The sequence below is a fragment of the Colossoma macropomum genome, unplaced genomic scaffold (assembly GCF_904425465.1).
Source record: "Colossoma macropomum unplaced genomic scaffold, Colossoma_macropomum, whole genome shotgun sequence".
In the NCBI taxonomy this organism is placed as follows: domain Eukaryota; kingdom Metazoa; phylum Chordata; class Actinopteri; order Characiformes; family Serrasalmidae; genus Colossoma; species Colossoma macropomum.
In genome coordinates, this window is record NW_023494803.1 from 14,000,269 (window position 1) to 14,021,980 (window position 21,712).

Genomic DNA, 21,712 nt, shown 5'->3' on the forward strand with positions numbered 1-21,712 from the left:
GCAGATCACCGCCGACAATGATGCAGCAACTTTATCATTTAACTCAGGCTGACATTTTTTTGTGTTTGGCTTCAGAAATGTCTCCACGCTGTCTAAGTAGCAGATCTCTTTTACAGACTCCCCACTACATCTTTCGTACATCTGGAGCTTCAAAGTGCATTGACAGGAATGCTAGCTTGATGTAAAAAAGACCGGAGTAACTGACCGAAGTAATGGCAGACAGCAAAACGGTGATTGGAGGAGAAAATAAAGCTGACGTTTAGTAAAGATAAGGCGAGCACCAGGATTTTGATCGCCTGTAATGTTAAAAGCAGTTCATTTTTCCCGCCACGAGTCAAAACAGCCATTTGAATTTTGTCATAATTGCTCATGGGGGCCCCCTATTAGTCTGGGCCCCTCGACACACACCCATAAAACTCGTTGGATGATCTGCACCTAACAGTACTTCTTCGTTTGCTCCAGTTGTGCCATTTTGAGGCCAAAAGATGGCCAAAATCGAGGAGATCTTGTTTGCACATGCACAGTAGATGAAACTGGAGCCAGAGTATGTGCAGTAGAGACAGGGGGTGGCTCACCTAATCTCCGCCCATGTTTGTTGGGGACACGGCCCCTCTGTCTCTTGCAGTGACAGTGGCGCACTTGGCCTTTGTAGCCACTTTTCCACTACAGGATATGGCTTGACACAACTCAGCACGACTTGACTTGTTTTCCGCTGCAGATATAGCGCCCCCTCCATGTAGTTGGTTGTCATAGCAACACCAAATGAGACTGCTGTGACGTAAAAGCACAAAACAAACTGTTTTCAGAAGAGGCAGCAAGACAAAAGACTACTGACAAAACAAGAGAGTTTAGGAAAAACTAATCAGACGGCGAGATGATTCTGGTTGCTTGAAAAAAGTGATGCAAGAGGCTACGCTAACCAGGTACCTAATGTTAGCATATGTGTTTAGCCATTCTCTCCGACCAATCAGCAGTCTGCAGCGTTTTTATGTCACCTTTTGGTTTTGACTCAGCTTGCTTGGAACCCCTGACAGAGGTGGTAGCAAAAGTAGTACCCAGTACCTGGCACCAGATTTGCCTAGTGGAAAACCAAAAAAGGCGCATAGAGTCGAGTTGAGCTGGTGACCGAGCCTGACTTCACAAACCAGCACAGCAGACAGTCAAGTCAAGTCAAAGTTTATTTATATAGCGCTTTTTACAACAGGTGTTGTCACAAAGCAGCTTTACAGAAAAAATCTGGGTCCGAGCCTCCATGAGTGTCGCCAGTGGCAACAGTGGGAAGGAAAAACTCCCTAAGAGCAGGAGGAAGAAACCTTGAGAGGAACCAAGACTCAAAAAGGGAACCCATCCTCCTCTGGTCGACACCAGATAGCAGTGACGGCTCAGACAGCAACAGCTCAGACCAACTTAAAGCCAAAATGGTAAGAACACTGTAGCTTTGTGAAACGTATTTGAGTTTGAGTGAATTATTATCTGTTTTTCAAAAGTATGTTGATTTTATTATTGGAAAAAGTGTGTAACACTAGCTAGCTAAACTATGTAAGTTAACCTTAGCTAATCTAGGTTAATGTTAAATACTGGAAACTAATGTTAGCTAACTAACTTGTTTAACTTTAATCAAACAATGTTAACATTGATTCTGTTTGTCACTCCAGCACCAGACATTACATTTTTTCTCTCAGATATGAGTCTTTATCGATTAAACGGGTGTTTTATAAGCTTCTGTTTGCTGTAAGACTCTGAGCACCATACACTCATATAAGCTTAGCCTAGCAAGTTCTACACTACAGAACAGGTTCAAATTCGGCTTTCTTTCACTCAAACATCATCATTTATCCCACTGTTTTTAGCTGTTATCATCTAGGCTAAGTTAGTCGAATCGATCCTGCACTGGGGTGTTTGGACCTCATTATCCAAGCTAAGCTAGCTAGGAGAAAGGAGCCAAAACGTATTGGCTTAGCTATGAAGCTACAAACACCTTGTGTCAGTAAAGCTTCTGTTAGTCAGAATTGAAGCTGTTCTGTGGTGAACAGAGCTGGCAGCATGCTAGCTAAGCTAATGTTCAGCAGCTACTCTTTCCTGGTTATCAGCCCCGTTTAACAGTTAGACATTGGTTCAGACTGAAGTTTTTATGTTTACTGAATGGTGGATTTAAAATCGTGAGCTGCTTTCATTCATTTGGCGTAATTTATTTGAGTGGACTGAAGTAATGAAGTAATTCAGCAACTATTAAATATACTAACCTGTCGCATAGACAGACAGACAGAAAGACAGACATATTTTAATGCACAATTACTGTTTTGTATACTGAATTCAACATACTGGGGAAAAATAAAGCAATGTTTGCTCTGTATAAAAGCACATTTTATATTTTAAGTTTATACTTTTCAATATGTTGAACTAAATAAATAGAAAATGTGCAGAAAAATGCCATATTTCAGTTCTCTGTAGAGGATGTGTAAACACATTTTCACTTGGAAAATTAATGAAATATGACATGAATCAAAGTTAAATACATATAGAAAATGAAAAATAATAGATTATTTGGAAGTAATTATTTATGAGTATCGATCAGTAACTCTAAGCATATATTGATTTATGAGTATCGGCAATACTCAATATTTATTGGTTTATCAGTGTATGATCATTTATGAGTACTTATCAGTATTTCATAATTTATAAGTATTTATCAATATTTAATGATGTATCAGTATTTAATCTCTTATCAGTAATTAATAATTCATGTGTATTTATCAATATTTAATGATTTATCAGTATTTGATCATCTAGGTTTTTATCAATGTTTAATGATTCATCAGTATTTAGTGATGTCTCAGTATTTAATAATTTATTTATCCAGTATTTGAATAGTTATCAGTGTTTTTCAGTATTTAATCTTTTTAGTATTTTGTATTTAGTATTTTTTCGTATTTATTTTTAAAGATCATTTATGAGCAATGTCAGCATATTAATGTTTATCAGTATTAATAATTTTATTATAGTATATAATAGTACTTATCAGCATTTAGTGATTTAACATCTTTTATCATTTATAAGTATATATATATATAATATATATATATATATATATATATATATATATATATAATATATAAATAATAAATCATTTTATTTATACATAGTATTTAATCCTTTACCAGTATTTCATCATTTTTGAGTAGTGTTTAATGAGATCACTATTTAATCATTTATCAGTATCTATCAGTATGGAGTCATTTATAACTATTTAATCATTTATGCTTATTTATCAGTATCAAATAATTTATTTGTATTGAATCATTTCATATTTAATCATTTATCAGTATTTAGTGATTTATTTTTTAGTGATTTATCAATATTTAATAATGTTTTATTATTTATTAGCATTCTAGCTGTGTTTAATCATGAATCAATATCTATCAGTATTTAATCATTTATGAGTATTTATAAGTATTTAATTATTTATTAGCATTATATCTGTATTTAATCATAGATTAGTATTTATCAGCATTTAATCCTTGAATCATTAATCCCAATAAATGTGTATGAGCATTTAATCATGTATCAATATTTAATGCTTTATTAGTATTCGCTCAGAACTGTAATGTTTTTCGGTGTTTAATTGATTTTCTGAGTATTTTTAATGCTTCACTAGTACTAATTATCCTTTATTTACTATTTTTTATCAGTATTTGACCCACTGTGGTGTTTTTTTCTGATGACGCGCAACTGTAACAGTATCCTCGTCATATGATTGGTTGCGATCTCTGTACGTCAGCCCAGAGCCGCGTCCTATTGGCACTCCCTGCACCCCTCACCTCCCCTCCTCGGCGCTGATTGGTCAGCCCGTCCTCTCTCGTTGCCGCCTGCAGCCAATGAGCACGCGGCGTGTCGCTCTCGGCGGCTCGCGCAGGAACGGCGCCGCGAGCCCAGCTCAGCGCAGCGCAGTCAGTCACGAGGAGGAGAGCGCGGCGAGAGCGCGAGGAACGGCGAGCACGCTGATAGCTGAAAAGAATTTTAAAAACAGCAGTCCGTTACGAACAGACTTAAACGGCTTAACAGATACAATAAGTAACGGCCTTTTTTCTACCTGGAAGGCGGAAAACAGAGGGATTTGTTTTTTTGTTGTTGTTACTCTTTCTTTCCTTCTTTCTCTCGGCGGAGAGAGGATCGGCCGTGCTCGGCTGTGTTCGGCTGTGTTCGCCCCGCGAAGCCGCGAAGATGATGGTGGGGGAGATGGAGGTGAAGGAGAGACCGAGGCCGAGCCCAGACTACCTGATGCAGCTTCTGAACGAGAAGAAGCTGATGAGCAGCCTGCCGAACCTCTGCGGCATCTTCACACACCTGGAGAGGCTGCTGGACGAAGGTAAAGGAGATTAAAAACCGTTAAAAACACGCTGGGGAAAGCGGGTATGCGTGTGTGTGCGCGTGAGAGAGAGCGCGAGTGTGGCTGAGCCAGTGCGAGCCCAGCCAAGAGGCGGCAAAGAGTCATAACTCTCCTCAACAACAACAACAAGTTTGTGCTAAAATCACCACTTTGGCTACTTTTGTTGCGTTTTCCACAGAAAAATCGACACTTTTCCACCTCAGGATAGACCCGCCTTCGCTCAACATGGGTCGTGTCAAAGTTTTACACAAACAGCGAAAAGTTTTCCCTCAGCTTCTCGTTCGACTTCACCGTTCCACCTTAAATGGTGCAGCAGTTACATTCAGGCGCCTCAGGCGCTTGAATGTAACTGCTTTGCCATTTAAGGTGGAACGGTGAAGTCGAACGAGAGGCTGGCGTTAGCATGGTTAGCACCCAGCTAGAAGAAGAAGTAGTACAGGCGAAACATTTTTGACCTCAAATCACACCTTTTAAAAGAAATCTGAGATAGTTAACCCGCTTGTTTTTTACTTACATCGACACAAAATACTTATAAATGTCAAAAACGTAACCAAAGCGAGCATTTGAACGTAAAGTTTGTTTGTTTTGTGTACTCGCTGTTAGCCAACTATCCTAGTTAACTAGCCACTCATTTTCGCACTTTTTCACTTCTCTTGCTCACATTTCGTCCATATTTTTGTTATTTTATTATGTTAAATGGCTTCGTTCAGTCTTAAGGTAATCGCTTTATGTTTGACCAGATTAAAATACTTTATTACACACACTTTAAGACGATTCCTCAGGGGTTCTTCTGTAAAGGCTATGGTTCTCTTTCTATATGTAACTATTTCATGCGTTAAGTGGTTCTTTGTGTGGTGAAGTAGTGCTATCTAGCACCAAAAAGGTGTAACAAGATATTCTCTATCAATCTGAAGAACCATTTCATCAAGCAGTGAACCGTTTAAACATGCAAACGGTTCTAGCTAGAACTCATGGTTCTAAACGGAACCATTGCTTTTACTTTTTTAATTGAGTAGGACAAAAATAAACGGAGTAGGCTAGAGGTGGGCGATATGGGAAAATATGATACTTTATCACGATACATGATATTTATTTTTTATGATGTCTAAGTTAGAGCAGACATATTTTTAAAGATACTAGCAAAGACTATGAATATATTTGCTTGTATTTTACATTTCACACACTAAATCCAATCAAACTTGACTAATTAAGCTCTCTTTTTAATTGAACGGGCAGTTGGAAAGTGTTAAGTACTGATGATATCCACGATATGCTCAGAAAAGCACATTGTGATGCAATTTATCACGATAGTGGTAAATATCGTCATATTGCCCAGCACTATGATAACAAAGAGAGCCTGTTTAATAGTATTTACAGCAGCACCGTTTGAAATTTAGCAATTGAATTATTGTATTCATATTTTTTGGCTGTGATTTTTAAATGTAGCTCCACTTTTGTCTTGTCTAATTTATCAGATGTCACAAAAAGTATGTATTGTGTTTAATGAAAACTTTTTGAAGTGTCGTGATATTACATTTGTGCTATATCGCCCACCTCTAGAATCTAAAAATGTGAATCCAATTATTTGTATTCAACATTTCACACACTAAATCCCGTTAAACAGGACTAGCTAAGCTCTCTTTTAATCAGACAGGCTGTTGGGAAGTGTTTTTTAAGTACTGATATCCACGATATGCTTAGAAAAGCATATTGTGATGTAATTTATCACAATAATGATAAACACGGTCACATTGCCAGGCTCTACTAAGCTGCAAGAAATGAAGGGATTGTCCTCCAGATTTAAGAGCATTTTGGTTTTTCTCATAGCTGAAGGAATTTGGAGCAGAAGTGCGTGTGTTGCAATGCGCCCTGAGGGCTTTGTGTGCTCGCAGCCGTGGACAAAGAGAGCACTGGCCTCATTTTTATTGCTTGAATGTATTGTCTACATAATAAGGGTTCTGTGCTTGCGTTCGTTCGTAAGGGATTTGTGTCATTCCTAAAAATTTCTCCACTATGCATGCATATTCCAGTATATCCCGTTGTAATATGCATGCCTTATTCCGAAGGGATTCTGGTCATTCCTCTTTAACATGCTGTGTATTGCACTGTGCATCGGTATTCCATTCTGACTGGGATCCATGCATATGCATGCGTTCCTATATATTTTGTTTATTTTTATTTTATTTTTATTTTACATAGATTTTTACTAGTTGCACTTCTTCGCATGTTGTTGGAACACCACAGTCGTCCCTGTCCAAACTTCTTTGACCCCTGACTCAGCCCTGGCCTTCAGCCTAATCTTTTTGGACATTTTCTGCTCTTTCTTTTGAAGGTTGCGTCAAAACTGGGCCTTTTTTTCCCTGTCTGTAATTGGATAACGCTTGAGCGCGCTGCTTTCCCCCAGGCGTCGTTTAGATCGCCTCTGGGCTTCATCTTCACCCCAAAAATACCGTCTGACAGCAGGTCCCTTTTTGTGAAAGCTATATCAGCCGGTGTGACAGCACTTCAGGCCGGCTGCGGTCGCCGTGCTGCTGCGGTGGCGCTGTCCGTGTCGTAGGTTTTTCCTCTCGTGTGACCTTGCACTAAAGCGGTTGCAGTGCAGGCTAAACATCATTGTTTAAACTTTTAAACTGGTTTAGTTTGTGTGGGCACATGCCATTACGCTTACGTTGAGTTTGAGGCTTCTGAGTGTGTTATTGCTTTGTTTATTTATAAAATAGGTTTTTTCCTTCTCCTGTAAAGTTACCATTTTGGAGATACAAAGTGTTTTTCTGACAACAGTGAGAAGTGTGTGTGTATATATATATATATATATACACACACACTTTTTTTTGGTTTTTTTTTCTATTTTTTTTAAACATGGATTTTTTCAAGTGCTTTTAAAAGGCTTTCTAGTCTTTTCTAAGTGTGCAGAACATCATGATACTTCAGGACATTTTCACATCGCACATGATTTTGTAGTTGTTTGATGTTTGTTAATGTTTGGAACAGATGAAAGTACAAGGTAGTGTCAGATTTTTACTATGAACACAGATTTTATTTTTTTATTCTAGATACCAGTTAATACTATGAACATGGATATTATTGTTTAATATTTCACACTATGCTGCATCAAATCCAGTTAAACAGGACTAATTATGCTGTTTGTATTGAAACATGCAGTTGTGGTACTTTCATCCACAATATTCTCAGAAAACAGTGATAAACATGTTCCTCACCTCTAGTGTCTGGTTATACTTATGAAATGTTTACTTTTATATATGAAGTATGAGTGTTTTGAAACGTCCATTTTTCTTGGTTAACCTATTTAACCCTTTGTGAGTCTAGTTTTTTAACTTTCTCTCACCTTATCAACATATTAGACCCAAAAAACACACAGAACGCAATCAGTTTCTTCATATGACAAAAAAAAGGATGATGTTAAGGTGTTAAGATAAACGTAACACCAGCCTTGTCCCGTTTGGCATACTTTCATGCATGAATGTGACTGTTATATGAAATCTCCATCTCTATTTTTGCTTTACTTTTACTCTATTTTTGTCAAACAAAAAGTGGCATAGCATTTCAAGCCCGGACTTCGGACAGAAGTTGCCTCTTTTCTTCCGTTTCATCATAGTTTTCAATAGATTATTCAATTGCTAGTGCCAACGGTTACCACAGCGCCCAAGTCAGAATAAAATATTGCCAACTTGTTCTTTAATTTTTTCGTAGCAGGCCACCTTGTGTGCGCGTGCGTGTGTGCATGTGTGTGTGTGTGTGTGTGTGTTAGATGCCTTTTGGAGGCCCGTTCTGGTGGCAGGGTGAGAGATCTCTCATGCAGCTGTTCTCTTTAACACCATACAGTGAGCTCTTGGTTCCTGCCGTGTGTGGAGCAGTCCTGCAGGTGTTTACTTGCACTTTGGACTTCAGGAGCTGTAATCTGCAATCTACAACCCTGCCCCCCCCCCTTTCAGGCCCCCACCCCAAAACACAGACCTCCCTCTTTGTCTGGACAAATCACAGGCACAGAGGTGCGAATCACTGCTCTGATGTGCTGCGCTTTGCCTCGTTTGCATACTGATTTGACTATGTAAATGAGGATGGCCGTTTGGTGTGAGCGGACCATGTAACGGTGCAGCCGGCGAGGGTTACCTGGAGAGCAGAGTGGCAGTGTGAGAGAAGGCAGAGGGCTGTGCTTGGTGGTGTAATCAGTCTCTCTCTCTCTTTCTCTTTCTCTTCCTCTTCCTCTCTCTCTCTTCCCCCCCTCTGTAATTTAGCTGTGATTCAGCTGCTGTCTGGAGCGTTTTGAGTGGCCATTTGCTCGCTGTGACCCAACAGCTGCTTGGGCTGGTGTTTGGCCGCCGTTACCGCGGCGCTGAAATCACTTCACCAATCGGTACTGCAGGAATTCAGACTTCAGGACTAAAGAACATTCTCAAAAATCTGGTTCTCGAATTTTGAGCCACTGAAATTAAAAAATGGCTAAAAAACATCAACAGCTTTCAGTAATTTGTTCATAATGCTTACACTCTTAAAGAAGGTTCTTCAAGGGTTCCTTAGTAAAGACAGTGGTTCTATACAAAACCATGAACACTCAAAAAACTGTTTCCATGCTTAAATGGTTCTTTGCATAGTGAAATGGTTCTTCAGATAGATGTAGAATGTGTTGTACATGGTTCTGTCCAGCACTTCTGCTATTTTTATGATAAGTTTTTAACAGTAGCAGAACCCTTTTTGGTGCTATATTTTCAAAAATGTTCTGTGTAGAACCATATGCAACACCTTCTCCATCAGTCTGAAAAAACATTTCACCATGCAGAGAACCCTTTGATCGTGCAAAGGGTTCTTTGAGTGTTAATGGTTCTATATAGAACTGTTTACTGAAGGACCCTTGAAGAGTCATCTTTTTTTAGGAGTGTGGAGTGCAAACTAGAAAGTTATTGTTCTTCAGTAAGTTTGACAAAAAAAAGTTTAAGTTCTCAGGCTTTGTAACAGAAAGACTGTTCTAGAGTTTTCAGTCTTTAAAAAACCACGTTCTAGAGTTTTCAGTCTTTAGAAACCATGTTCTAGAGTTTTCAGTCTTGTGAAAGGAAATCAGTCACGTTCCGTGTTGACTTGTTTTAGAAGGCAGTTTATAGTGAGCTTTTTCAGAGCTTCTCATTCGAGGTTTGTGGGAAGGGTGTATTAATCGTTGATGGTTCTCAGTCATGCATTACCGATACAGCAGATATTGATCAAGGTATTGATTAGTTTGGAGTAAAGTTACTCCAGCACACTTCAGTTAGTGTTAGTGAAAACAGCCTGATCCACCCGTCGCTCCTCCCTGCTCCTTCTCTTACCAGTCGTTTTGACAGCTGTACGCCTGCACACACACATGCGCGCGCACACACACACACGCCACTCATACCTTCGACTTAAACAGCCTGTGTGTGCAGCTGTTTCCATGGTGAAAGAAAGCCGACACCTTGTGCTGTCCCCTGCTCTGACCTCCACACTGGGCAGCTGCTTGCTGCTCTGCATTTAGCTCCGTGTGTAGAGGAGTAGAGGTCACCCTGTACGCTTTAAACTGTACTAACGCCATTAGCATTTAGCATTAGCACTAAGGCCAAAGTCAGACCCAGCCTGACCTGATGATATCTCACTTAGCTGAATAACTTTAGCCCAAAATCAAGCCTGTTTAATAGGAGAGAGTATCAGTCAGCTGGATAATAGAAGCCCAAAGTTGAGCCCGTCTCCCACTCTGATACCAGTATAACGGTAATAAAACACCTTAAAAACAATTTCAGCTGGTGCACCGGATCAGCCGGCATATCACCCACTGCTAACGCAGCCGAGAGAGAGAGAGAGAGAAAAAGAGAAGAATTGGGGACGGACGGACAGACAGACAGAGGGAGAGAGAGGTAAACTGGGGACAGACAGACAGAGAGAGAGAGAGAGAGAGAGGAGCTTTGGGGCTGAGCTGTGAGATGCTGAAGGAGGAGTGGGGCTGATTGGCTGAGTGTGTGGTGAGTGTAAGGTTAGAGACGGAGCCTCTGGGCTCAGCTCTCCGGCAGCGCTGTGTGTGTGTGTGTGTGTGTATATATATATATATATATATATATATATATATATATATATATATATATATATATATATATATACACACGCACGCACGCACGCACACACACACGCGCGCACAGAGAGAGAGGGGGGAACCTGCTTTATAATCTCCTTGCTCGTCCTAAAAACCTCCCTAGATGCCACTTACACGGCGGAATTTAATTAACTACTGACATCAGAGGAGCAGGAGAGCGAACCCCCTTCTCTCTCTCTCGCTCTCTCTCTCGCTCTCTCTCTCGCTCTCGCTCGCGCTCTCTCTCTCTCGCTCTCTCTCTCGCTCTCTCTCTCGCTCTCTCTCTCTCTCTCACCCCCCCAACTCTCTCTCTATCTCTCTCTCTCTCTCTCTCCTGTTTCTCTCTGTGTCTCTTCATTCTCCTCTTCTCAGCTTTTTCTTCCTCTTCTTTTACTCTCTTGCTCTTCCCTTCTTTCTCTTCTCTTCTCTTTTCTTTGTCCTTATCTTTTCTCTCTGTCTCCCTTCTCTCTCGTACTGTCCTTTCTTTTTCCTTTCATTCTCCCACATTTCTTCTTCTATCTTTGCTTTCTTTCTTATCTTACTTTATTTTTTTCTCTTTCACTCCTCCTTTTTCTTTCTCCCTCCTTCTCTCTCTCCCCTTTCTTCTCTTTCTTCTCTTCCTCCTACCTTTTCTTTTTTCTCTTTCTCTCTACCCCTTTCTTTTTTTCTCCCTTACATCTTACTCTCTCTCTGTATATCTCTCTGTGTTGTGTGGATGGCAGGATGTGGTTGGCAGGGTTATCGTCGCGGGGACACGGGGGAGGCCGCCTGGCGTTTTATTTATTTGTTTATTTCCCCTCTCTGTCTTTCAAGGTGGGGTGTTGCAGTGTCACTCTCTCTGTGTGTCTGTGTGTGTATGGGTCAGGTTGGCCCCTGTTGTGCGGCCCCTTGATAAAGCTGTCTGTTGGTGAGTATGTGGTATCAGGGGTTTCCCTCCTGTAAGCGCAGGGGCTCCTTATCTCCCACAGGCCGAGTGCACACTCACTCATCCAGCCTTCCCTCACTCAGAGAGCGCTCGGTTTACTTGTTTGTTCTGGACGTTTTCGTCTCTGAACGTGTCTCCGATGCTGTTAGAGCTGCACGATACGGACAAAACAACAGGATCATGATTATATGGCTGTATATTGCAGTTTTAGTGCAACTTGCAATGTATAAACATATGCAAAAAAATAGACACCCACTCACCCCGCATTTCATCTGAAATCAGTGGATGTCAAAGTTAAAATTCCACCATTTTTTTCCCTCAACCTTTCTCCTTAAGGCTGTTAAACACTGAACATGTGCAACAAAAGACCCGAAAATGCAAAATATTTGCTTTTTTGCGCTCACTGGACGCAACACGCTGGACGCAACTCTTTTGTCGTGTTTTTTGCACCATGAAAAGAGCGCAATTTCTAATAATATAATAGCATATTTTGGCAGAAATATATATACATATATCAACTATATTAAAAAGGTCCTTTGCACCTCAGGAAGCGGACAAAGCTTACCTTAGTGCAGGATGTTCCTACTGTGGAGCGAGAGGAGAACAGAGTTTCTCCTAATTCAGAAATTGTATGAGAACTTACATTTGCTGGAACGCAGCTGCTCCGTCAGCTTGTTTGACGTCATGTCAACAGCAATGGCGTCTGTGATTGGACAGAGAGTTTCTAGCCCTAACGGAGCTGGATTAGTTTAACAGAAGTCTGATAATGTAACCTGTGCATGGTTTGACTGGCTAATTTGTAGGGGATAAAGGATCCCACATTACCTCAAATGGCCCAGATCGAAACATCATTGCAGCTTTATACAACAGGCGCCACACCTCCAAACAATAACGTGTGGATAAATGGTATATAGACTAGTATTGGGCTAGTAAATTGGGATCATTTAACTCACCACATGCCGCACAGTGAGACAGAAGACACACTGCCTTACGAGAGGAGCTTTCGAGAGATTTAATTTTCCTTCCCTGTAGGTATTCGCCCATCACCAAAAACGTGGATTTCGGTCTCGTTATGAATTTGAGGATTAGGGTTCAAACTGAGCTCTGTTTTAGGTGCTACCCTCGTCTTCGGATCACAAAAAGAAAATAGTCAGACGCCATTTTCTACGAGGCTGAATTCAGCTTCTTATTTGCTGCCATCTTGTTTGAATTTTCTTGTTCCACTTTAAATAGTGCAACAGTAACCGGATAGCCGTCTTCAGCCTCGTCCGATTTCTGTTACCCCCTGTTTTGTCTGTGTATTCGAGCAGGACTGCTCTGACTGAGGAGCTCAGAGTTTGGAGAATTATAGAAGGTAATTCACTCCGGATTTATTATAGCAGACTGCAAAAACTAGACGTTGCTGAATCACACTGGATTAAAATCACAGATCCCTCAAATAACAGCGCCTCCCCAGCTCATACTAATCCTGCTCGAATAGGGCTTTTGTCGTTCACACAAATCAAACAGGGCGAATAAAATAACGCTGAAGTTCACCGCCTGAAAACTGTTTGCCGTCACTTACACATGCGCTCAAATTAGTTTAATCACGTTCGGTTTATAACGACTCGTGTGGCTCCTCCAGAACTGCCCATTTTATTGGTTGGTGTGTTTCTATGGCGATTATAAAGCTGTGTCAGCAATGGGTGACCTTAAAGCAGCCTGAACTCACTCGTTAAAAGGGCTGTGTGGATACTTCTGGACAGAGAGTCGGCTAGCGGTTGGTTTCCTAACGCGTTTCACAACAGGCTAGTGTCAGGATGTTGCAATGTCTCTGACCACGCTCCCCCCTCAGCCTCCACCCCCCCTTTGGAGGAGGAAGCCACGCCCGGCTAGGACGGAAAGAGTGGCGCAGTGTGCTACAGAGCTGAAGCTCCGTCCGCGGCGGTGTAGGCGCTCGCTCCTCGCGCCGTGTGCTGCCCTTTCATTAACTCTAATGCGGCCGTGAGAGGCCGTTTGTGAGTGCAGTGTATATCCGCCCCGAACAGGCCTCTCTCACTCGCTCGCCCGCTCCGCACTCGCTCTGCGGATCCTGAGGAAGGGCCTCGCCCGTTTGCATTCCACAGCTGCCTGGAATAACTCCTCTCTCTCTCTCTCTCTCTCTCTCTCTCTCTCTCTCTCTCTCTCTCTCTCTCTCTCTCGTTCGTTCGTTCGTTCGTTCGTTCGTTCTCTCTCGCTCGTTCTCTCTCTCTCTCTCTCTCCCTCTCCCCGTAGTGTTTGTTTCAGTTCTGTAACCTCTGTTTAATTCTGTTTCCGCGTTTGTGTGTGTCATGGTTTGTTTTGAAACCAAAAAGAGGAATGAGCTCATTCTCCAGCTCTCCTCTTACTTCTGTCCATCTCTCTCTCTCTCACTTGTTTTCTTTTTTTCTTTCTTTCTTTCTTTCTTGCTCTTTCTCTGGCTCTCCATGCTGCCATGTTTACTGCAGGATACACTCTTGAAAAAGAGAGTTCTTCAAAGGTTTTTTAGTAAAGATAATGGTACTGTATAGAAACATGAACACTCAAACAACAATTTGCATGCTTATCTGGTTCTCTGCTTGGTGAAACAGTTTTTCAGGTTGACGAAGAATGGTGCTGTATGTGGTTTTACAGAGCACCAAAAAAGGTTCTGCTATTGCATACAAGCTTGACATCGTAAGAATAGAAGTATATAGAGAACCCTTTTTAAAAAGGTTCTGTATTGAACCTCATGACTTGAGTTTTTGCAGTGAAAAACAGGCCGGCATTGATAAAAGGAATTGATAACCTCAGAGGCATATGATTCTGGATGGAACACGTTCTTAACTGGAATCGTGTCTCGATTCCCACTACTGTTCTAGTCAAAGTTGCAGTATAAACATTATTTTCTCTGAAGTGAGTTTTTGTTCAGGTGTAGCAGCTCAGTGCTCTTACCTGCCTCGCCTTATTTACCCCAAAATTGCAACACATGTTCCAGAAAAAGGCCGTTCTGTGCCTCATAGGGGTACCTCTCCGACGGCGGCGTTCAGCTTTGAAAACGTTGCCATGGTGATGGCGTCTTTGGCGAGAACGAGAGCGCTTTAGCAGTGTCGACTGTGTATTTAAGGTGGAAAGTGTCAGAAGGCGCTCTGTTCTGGGGCTGCTCGATTATGGCCAAAATCATAATCACGATTATTTTGGTCAGTATCGAGATCATGATTATTTAACACGATTCCTCACTGACTTCATACATTCTTTAAATTAAAAAAAAAAAAATTAACAATGGATTTCCTTGAACTTTAAATGCAATACAACTAAAAAAGGATAAAGTAAAAAATGACGAATAGTGTAAATACATTATAGAAACATAAATACATGTAAATAAATAATGTAAAAACATAAGATCTACTGAAAACTACGAAACACATAAAAAATAATACATAAAAATAAATGAGTTTGGGCTTTTAGGGAGGGGCGCTGTGAAGGAAAGCAGGGCACCGGATTTATCGCACGACGAAACGAGAGCATCACCGTGAAACAGAATGCAGCACAATAATCGTTTTATCTTGATTGTCGGGTCATAATTTTTAGAAGCCTAAATCTTAATTAAAAGTAAAAATTAATTGCTCAGTCCTACTCTGTACACTTTTCTTTTTTGTTATAATTCTGTGCTCATCTAGACTTCAAGATGTTTGGCTTCTGCAGAAAAAAATGTCTGTTTTACTGCTGCCACAGTCGTTGGCAAAAGTGTGAGAACTCTCGACCGAATGTGCCGGCAGAGTTTTCCCTCACAGCTCCATTGAAAACAATGGAATATCCTTTTTGCCGTCTCCGCCATGTAAACGCAGCCCCATTCGTCCGCTGTGAGATGCGCTCACACCTCTCTTTCTTGTTAAGCTGTAGCTCAAGGCCTGTGTAGTGCATTGCTACCCTTTTAATAGTGATTGTAAATGTTTAATGTTAATGATGGAGCTCAGAGGCTCGTACTGTAAAATCTCCACTGCTGCATGCAAATTTAACAGTGTATTCAGCATCACCACACTGAGGACCTGACTTATCATAAATGCTCTGGGAAACCACAGGAACCATCATAACCTGCACAGATCCTGTCTGGACTTTTTGGTGTGGAGGGTATTTTAAGCTGTCGTGGTGCAGGAAGCTCCACTGACCATATAGTTTCACTTTGTAGTTCTACAGTTACAGACTGTGGTCCATCTGTTTCTCTGCATACTTTGTTACCCTGTTCTTCAGTGATCAGGACCCCCACAGAGCAGGTGTTATTTGGGTGGTGGGTCATTCTCAGCACCGCAGTAACACTGACGTTGTGGTGGTGGTGTGTTAGTGTGTGTTGCGCTGGTCTGAGTGGATCAGACACAGCAGTGCTGCTGGAGTTTTTAAACACCTCAGTGTCACTGCTGGACTGAGAATAGTCCACCCACCAAAAATATCCAGCCAACAGTGTCCTGTGATCACTGATGAAGGACTAGAGGATGACCAACACAAACTGTGCAGCAGCAGATGAGCTACTGTCTCTGACTTTACATCTACAAGGTGGACTGACAAGGTAGGAGTGTCTAATAGAGTGGACAGTGAGTGGACAGTGTTAGTGGCTCCTCAGTGTTTCTCTCTATCGGTCCAGCGGTGCCGAACGGTCTGAATTCTGCGTTCGTTTTGAAAGCAATTAACATAGAAATGAGTAGGATAAAAGCGGCAAAATCAAAAATAGAAACGGAACAAAAACTGATGAGTTATTTGCAGGATCATTAATCAGTAAAAAGAAAAAGCGACGAAGGATCTTCAGCCTCTCTCCCAGCACGCAGAGCAGTTGTCCTCTGTTATTGCGCTCGAGAACCTCGGGGAAGGTGCTGCTGATTATTTTATGGAATAGATTTAGAATTAAATAATGTTTGGAGCACTTACTCACTCTCTCTCACTCTCTCTCTCTCTCTCTCTCTCTCTCTCTCTCTCTCTCTCAACATGTGTGCGTGTGTGTGTGTGTATATACGTATATCTGATCTTGCCTGTGGGCCTCGTGTTTCATGTATGGGCTCTAGATGTAGGTGTATTATGGGCAGATGGAGTAAATGGGTGGAGAAGTTGTAGAGCAGTAATCAGTCAACTAGAGCTGATACTGAGCAGAGTGAGTGGAGTTGATCACATGCTCCGAAACTGAGTGTGTCCATGTGACGGAGTTGACTGACTGTTTATCAGTGCATTCTATGTGTGTGTGTGTGTGTGTGTGTGTGTGTAGGTTTATGCGCAGCTTCTGTTATTCATGCTGTCTTTATCTGTTTAATCTTAAATCATCAGCATTCACAGTCTGGCCGTTTTATACACTGATCTGTGAGCGCTTTGTCTTGAGTTCTGGACAGTGAGGAGTGCATGCGGTGGTGGTGGTTTGTGTCGGTGTGTGTGTGTCGGTGTGTGTGTGTCGGTGTGTGTGTCGGTGTGTGTGTGTCGGTGTGGTTGTGTGTGTGTGGTTGTGTTTTAATTGTAGCTGTTAGACAGATGCAGCAGAAGCAGCCCTGTTGTTGTTGGTGGAGCGAATATGAAACCAGTGGGCTTTGTTCAGAGGTCAGTGTGTTAGTGTGTCTGCACTGCGCTCAGTTGGCTCATTATATACACTGAATAGATGGAGTTGGGAGAGAGAATGGTGAGGGAAAAGAAGGAGAGAGAGAGAACGGAATGGGGGAAAGGAGAGAATGGAGAGAGAATGAAATGAGAGAGAGAGAGAGAGAGAGAGAGAGAGAGAGAGAGAATGGAGGGGGAAGAGAAGGGGGGAGAGAGAATTGGAATGGAGAGAAAGAGAGAGGTAGAGAGAGAATGGGGAGATGAATGGTGTGTTTACTGAATGAGGTCACCCTGCAGGCAGTGAAGGGAGACAGTCAGTGCCGGCGTGTTTTCACATAATGGAAGCTTCTGTTTTAGAGCACCCCTACACTCACACACACACACACACTCACACACACTCACCACACACACACACACACTCACCACACATACACACGTGGTTATGACTCGACTCGTGTACTGAAGCCCAGGCAGCTGCTGAGGGTGACACACTCGTGTTCATTTGACACACTAACCAGGAACAACACAGTTCACCTTCTTGCGCACACAGTGGATCCTGACTACTATGTAAATACGCTCCGCCACAGGCCACTGTGATCTTACATGTTCAATTTGAGTTGTGAAATTTATACAAACCTAATAAATTTCTTAAATCTGTTAAAATTGTAAATTACATAATCACATCTGAAACAGTGCAACATCTAGATTGGATTGACTACATGAGCTCTGAGACAGCCCTGAATTACAATAACAGTTTAGTTTTTTTCTCTACATTTCTGCATAATTAAATGGTTAAAGGGGAATGCCACCAGTTTTTCAGAATTTCTGAATAACTGAGTTTGGTGAACGTGAACATTTGGTGAGTTTGAAATGGTTCAGATTTCTTTACAGTGGTGGTGATAGGAACCAGGGGTCGCCATGACTACAACACAAATATAGGCATTTTATTAACTATCCAAAACCACCAGTGAACCTACATGTGTTTTCTGAGTTTTGTATGGAATGTTGATGGGAAAATAGTGGAAAATCTGAAATAATAAGTTTCTTTGGGGACTTTTTCCTCACAGCGCCCTGCATGTATCCCTCCACCATGAATGGAGTTTAAGTTCTCAAAACTATCATAAAACAGTGTCTCAGACATCAGGCAGTGAATTCATAACCATATCATGTAATAACTTTCTGTGAGGGAGCTTTTAGAGGTGGACGTCTGGTTCCTGTCACAACCACTGTGAACAATGCTGACTTGGTAAGTTTCTCTAGATCAGAGCATTTCACACCAAACCACTCAGACACTGAACTGTCGTGGAAATTTTTTGAAGAATGGGTGGAATTGCCCTTTAAGTGTTGAGACTGGTTAAGTATTGGCCAGTGTTATCAGTCCAGCTCTGACGCACTGCTGTAAAACAGCATTAACATCATAAACTGAGATTAAAGGATTAGTTCAGTGCTGGAACAGTGATTAGCGCGTGTGTAGGTGAGACTGCAGCAGGTGAGGCTACACCTGCACTGGTGAGATGTGCGCATTCCTCCGCTGCTCATCTTCAGCCGGACAGCCTGCACCGTCTCATGCCTAGCCTAGCCTAGCTTTGGTCTTCTCCAGAGCTTTAACCCAACACGCCGTGATTCTTATTCTCCATCACTCTCACTCGCCCTCTCTCTCTCTCTCTCACTCGCTGCTCTCTCTCTCTCTTAATCACAGTGCCTGTCTGAATGGAGCACTTTTAGCGTTTCTGAGGAGGATGTTAAACTGCCTGTCAGAGCCAATACAGCTTCTGCTCCACACCACACTGACTGCTTTAACTCTCTCTCCTTCCCTTCCTTCTCTCTCCTCTCTATTTCCTCTCTATTTCCTCTCTTTCCCTTTCTTCTCTTTTCCTTTCTTATGTCTTTCTTTTCCTTTCCTCTGTTTCTTTCTCTTCATCCATCCCCTTTCTTCTCTCTCTCTTCCTCCTTTTTTCTTCTTACTCTCCTCCCTCCCTCTCCTCTGCCTTTTTCTCTCTATTTTTTCTCCTTTCCCCTCTTCTTTCTCTTTTCTTGCTCTCTTCATTGCCTCTCTTGCTCTTTCTCTCACTCACCTTTCTTCTTGCTCTCTCCTCTCTCTCTCTGCCGTCTCTCTCTGCCTTCTTCTCTCCATTCATTCTCCTTTGCCTGTTTCTTTTCTCTTTACCTTTTTTCTCTCTCTTTTTCTTTCTCTTCTTGCTCTCTCCTTTTCTTCTCTCTCGCTCTCTTCCCTGCCTCTATTCTTTCCTCTCTCTCTTTCTCCCTTTTTCCTCTTTTCGTCCTCTTTTTTTCTTCGTCTCTCCATTTCTACTCTTCCTCTTTCCCTCCCTCTCTCCCCCCACCCCTTTCTTCTTTCCTTTGAAGACCAGTTCTGACATTAAAGGCCTGTAACAGGCCCTGTCTGTTTGCATTTGCCAATGAGAGCTTGCGCTCTCTCTCTCACTCACTCACTCTAGCTGTTTTCTCTCTTCCTCTTTTCCTCTTCTTTCGCTCTCTCTCTCGCTCGCCTACTCTCACGCCCTCTCTGGCATCACTCCTCCCGTATCCATCCCGCCATCCTTTTCCTGCGTTAAGGCGATCAGTGCTTTAAACCCGTAAGCGGGCGAGCAAGGCTGCCAGGCTGAGAGAGACGTGAGTCACACTGCGGAGAGTCAGTATGACGAGGTTCTGGCATCTTGACCCGCTTCTGCCAGTCCTGCTCTCAGTTCTGTCATCTGTTTACTGAGTCTGCACGCTGGTGCTTTAACTCGCTCGGCTCCTTCAGGCCTGTGTTTGTTTTTGTTTATTCTGAGAGCTGCAGAGGCGGCGCGTCTGGAGTAAAGAGCTACGCTGTGCTAGCGGGCTCTCTGATTGGTGCTTCTCTCTGATTGGTGCTTCTCTCTGATTGGTGCTTCTCTCTGATTGGTGCTTTGGCTTCTTAAAGTGTGACTCTCCTTATACGAGCTCCGTGAGGAACGCACACAGGTATAGGTGCATGCGGGCCACCTGAAACCAACCCAGCAATGAGAACACTCTGTCATCTAATGCCCCCCCCACCCCCCCACCCCCGTCTCTCAGAGTCTGCCTCAGCAGGCCCAGACTTGCCCCTGACTCCTACTGCTCTCAACATTCCCAACTCCAGAAGCGCAACTATCGGAAGTTTAGAACTTCCAAAATAAAACTGGTCCAGTTTTAGAGCTGCAAATTTCAGCAGTGAGAGTTTGTCAGCTGGCTTTCTAGAATTTCAAAATAAATCTGGGCTAATTCAGGAAGTCCAACATTAAATTGCTAGAATTAAAGAATTAAAAAAAGAAGCTTCTGCTTGATTTCTAGAGCTCCAAAATGAAAGAAATGAAATTCACCTGTTGTAATTCTCAATCTACATTGAAAAATTCTGCTGTTGGAATTTTAGAACACCAAAAAGAAACATTTGGTATTCTAGAAAAAAATCAGCCATTGCAATTCTAGAACTCACAAAATATACATAACTGTTGCAATTCTAGAATTTCAAATTCTAGAGCTCTAAAAATGGAAAATACGGTTCACCTTATTCAAAAATTTGGCTATTTCAATTCTAGAACTTCTAAAACTATAAATTTAAGCTGCTAGAATTACACAGCAGCCCTTTCATAGCTTTCCCTGGTTGCACTTGTGGATCTTTGTATAAAGATTTTCCTGTAGATTGCAGGGGACCCCCGGACCACCCCCCGCCCTCCTGATTTACTACACTGGTGTGATTTATGAAGCTGAGGACTTTCCTGTGTGTTTGTGGACACCACATTTGGTCCACTCTCATTCTGTCACACATCAGCGCCGGTTGTGCCCTGCAGATGGGTCTGCTTTGTGACTGTTATCGCCACGGTAACGGACAAGAGCAGCATGTTGTTGTTGTCCGTCATTTTCTGTCCCCGGGCGTCTCTTATGAGCTCAATTACACTGCGTGACTAGAAGAGGTGGCGTGAAACGTTCACACTAACACACACACACACACTTTCATTCTCTCTCTCTCTCTCTCTCTCTCTCTCTCTCTCTCTCTCTGGTCTAAATGGTCCTTGTCATTGGTTGCCCTCATTTCCTGCTAATTAAAGCCTGCACAATGCACCCCCACCCCCCCCATATAGAGAGAGAGAGAGAGACGAATGGAGAGATGATGAAAAGGAAGAGAACAATGCAGCTTCAGTCTCCGGGGGCTGTTTGGGTTTGGACCACATCAGAGCTGAAACGTGCCACCGTCACAACCACACAGACCACCGTTACAGAACTCGAAGAGATGGAGATGCTGTTAGCAGACACACCGCAGCCTGTGTGTGTGTGTGTGTGTGTGTGTGTGTGCGCGCGCGCGCGCAAGTTCATTTTGACTGAAGCACTGATTCATATCAGCGTGTTCACTGCTGTGATCATGTTTAGCAGAAGGAGTTTTAAGTTGCTGCGTTTTTTAGTTCAAAAACCAGGAAGACATGCAGCAAAAATATTGCATCACGATACTTTAAGATGTTTTCATCATAAACAATATGCATCACCATATTTACTTATTGAGATTCAATAAGTTGGAACAGACGAAACAGAATCTGTCGTGCCACATATAAACTTTGTAATAATAATAATATAATAATAATAATAATAATAATAACCTTATATAATAATAAACAGGCCTAATTATGCTAAAAATATGATAAATATTTTTAGTCAGTTCTTTAAGCACTGGCTGGATCGACAATATCCTCCATTACTGCTCTGAACATTCCTAAACTCTAGAAATGCCACTGTCAAAAGTTTAGATCAT

At 42.1% G+C, this 21,712-nt stretch overlaps 1 protein-coding gene across 5 annotated transcripts in view; it reads left to right on the forward strand.

The window, feature by feature from the left end:
• The first annotated feature begins 3,952 nt into the window (after positions 1 to 3,952).
• Positions 3,953 to 21,712, forward strand: part of qkia (QKI, KH domain containing, RNA binding a) — a 105,678-nt gene continuing 87,918 nt past the window's right edge. For all 5 annotated transcript variants that reach the window (XM_036593052.1, XM_036593055.1, XM_036593053.1 and 2 more), the window contains exon 1: positions 3,953 to 4,366. In XM_036593052.1, coding sequence (XP_036448945.1) covers positions 4,222 to 4,366 — 145 coding nt within the window. In that variant the 5' untranslated portion in view covers positions 3,953 to 4,221. The remainder of the gene's footprint in view (positions 4,367 to 21,712) is intronic.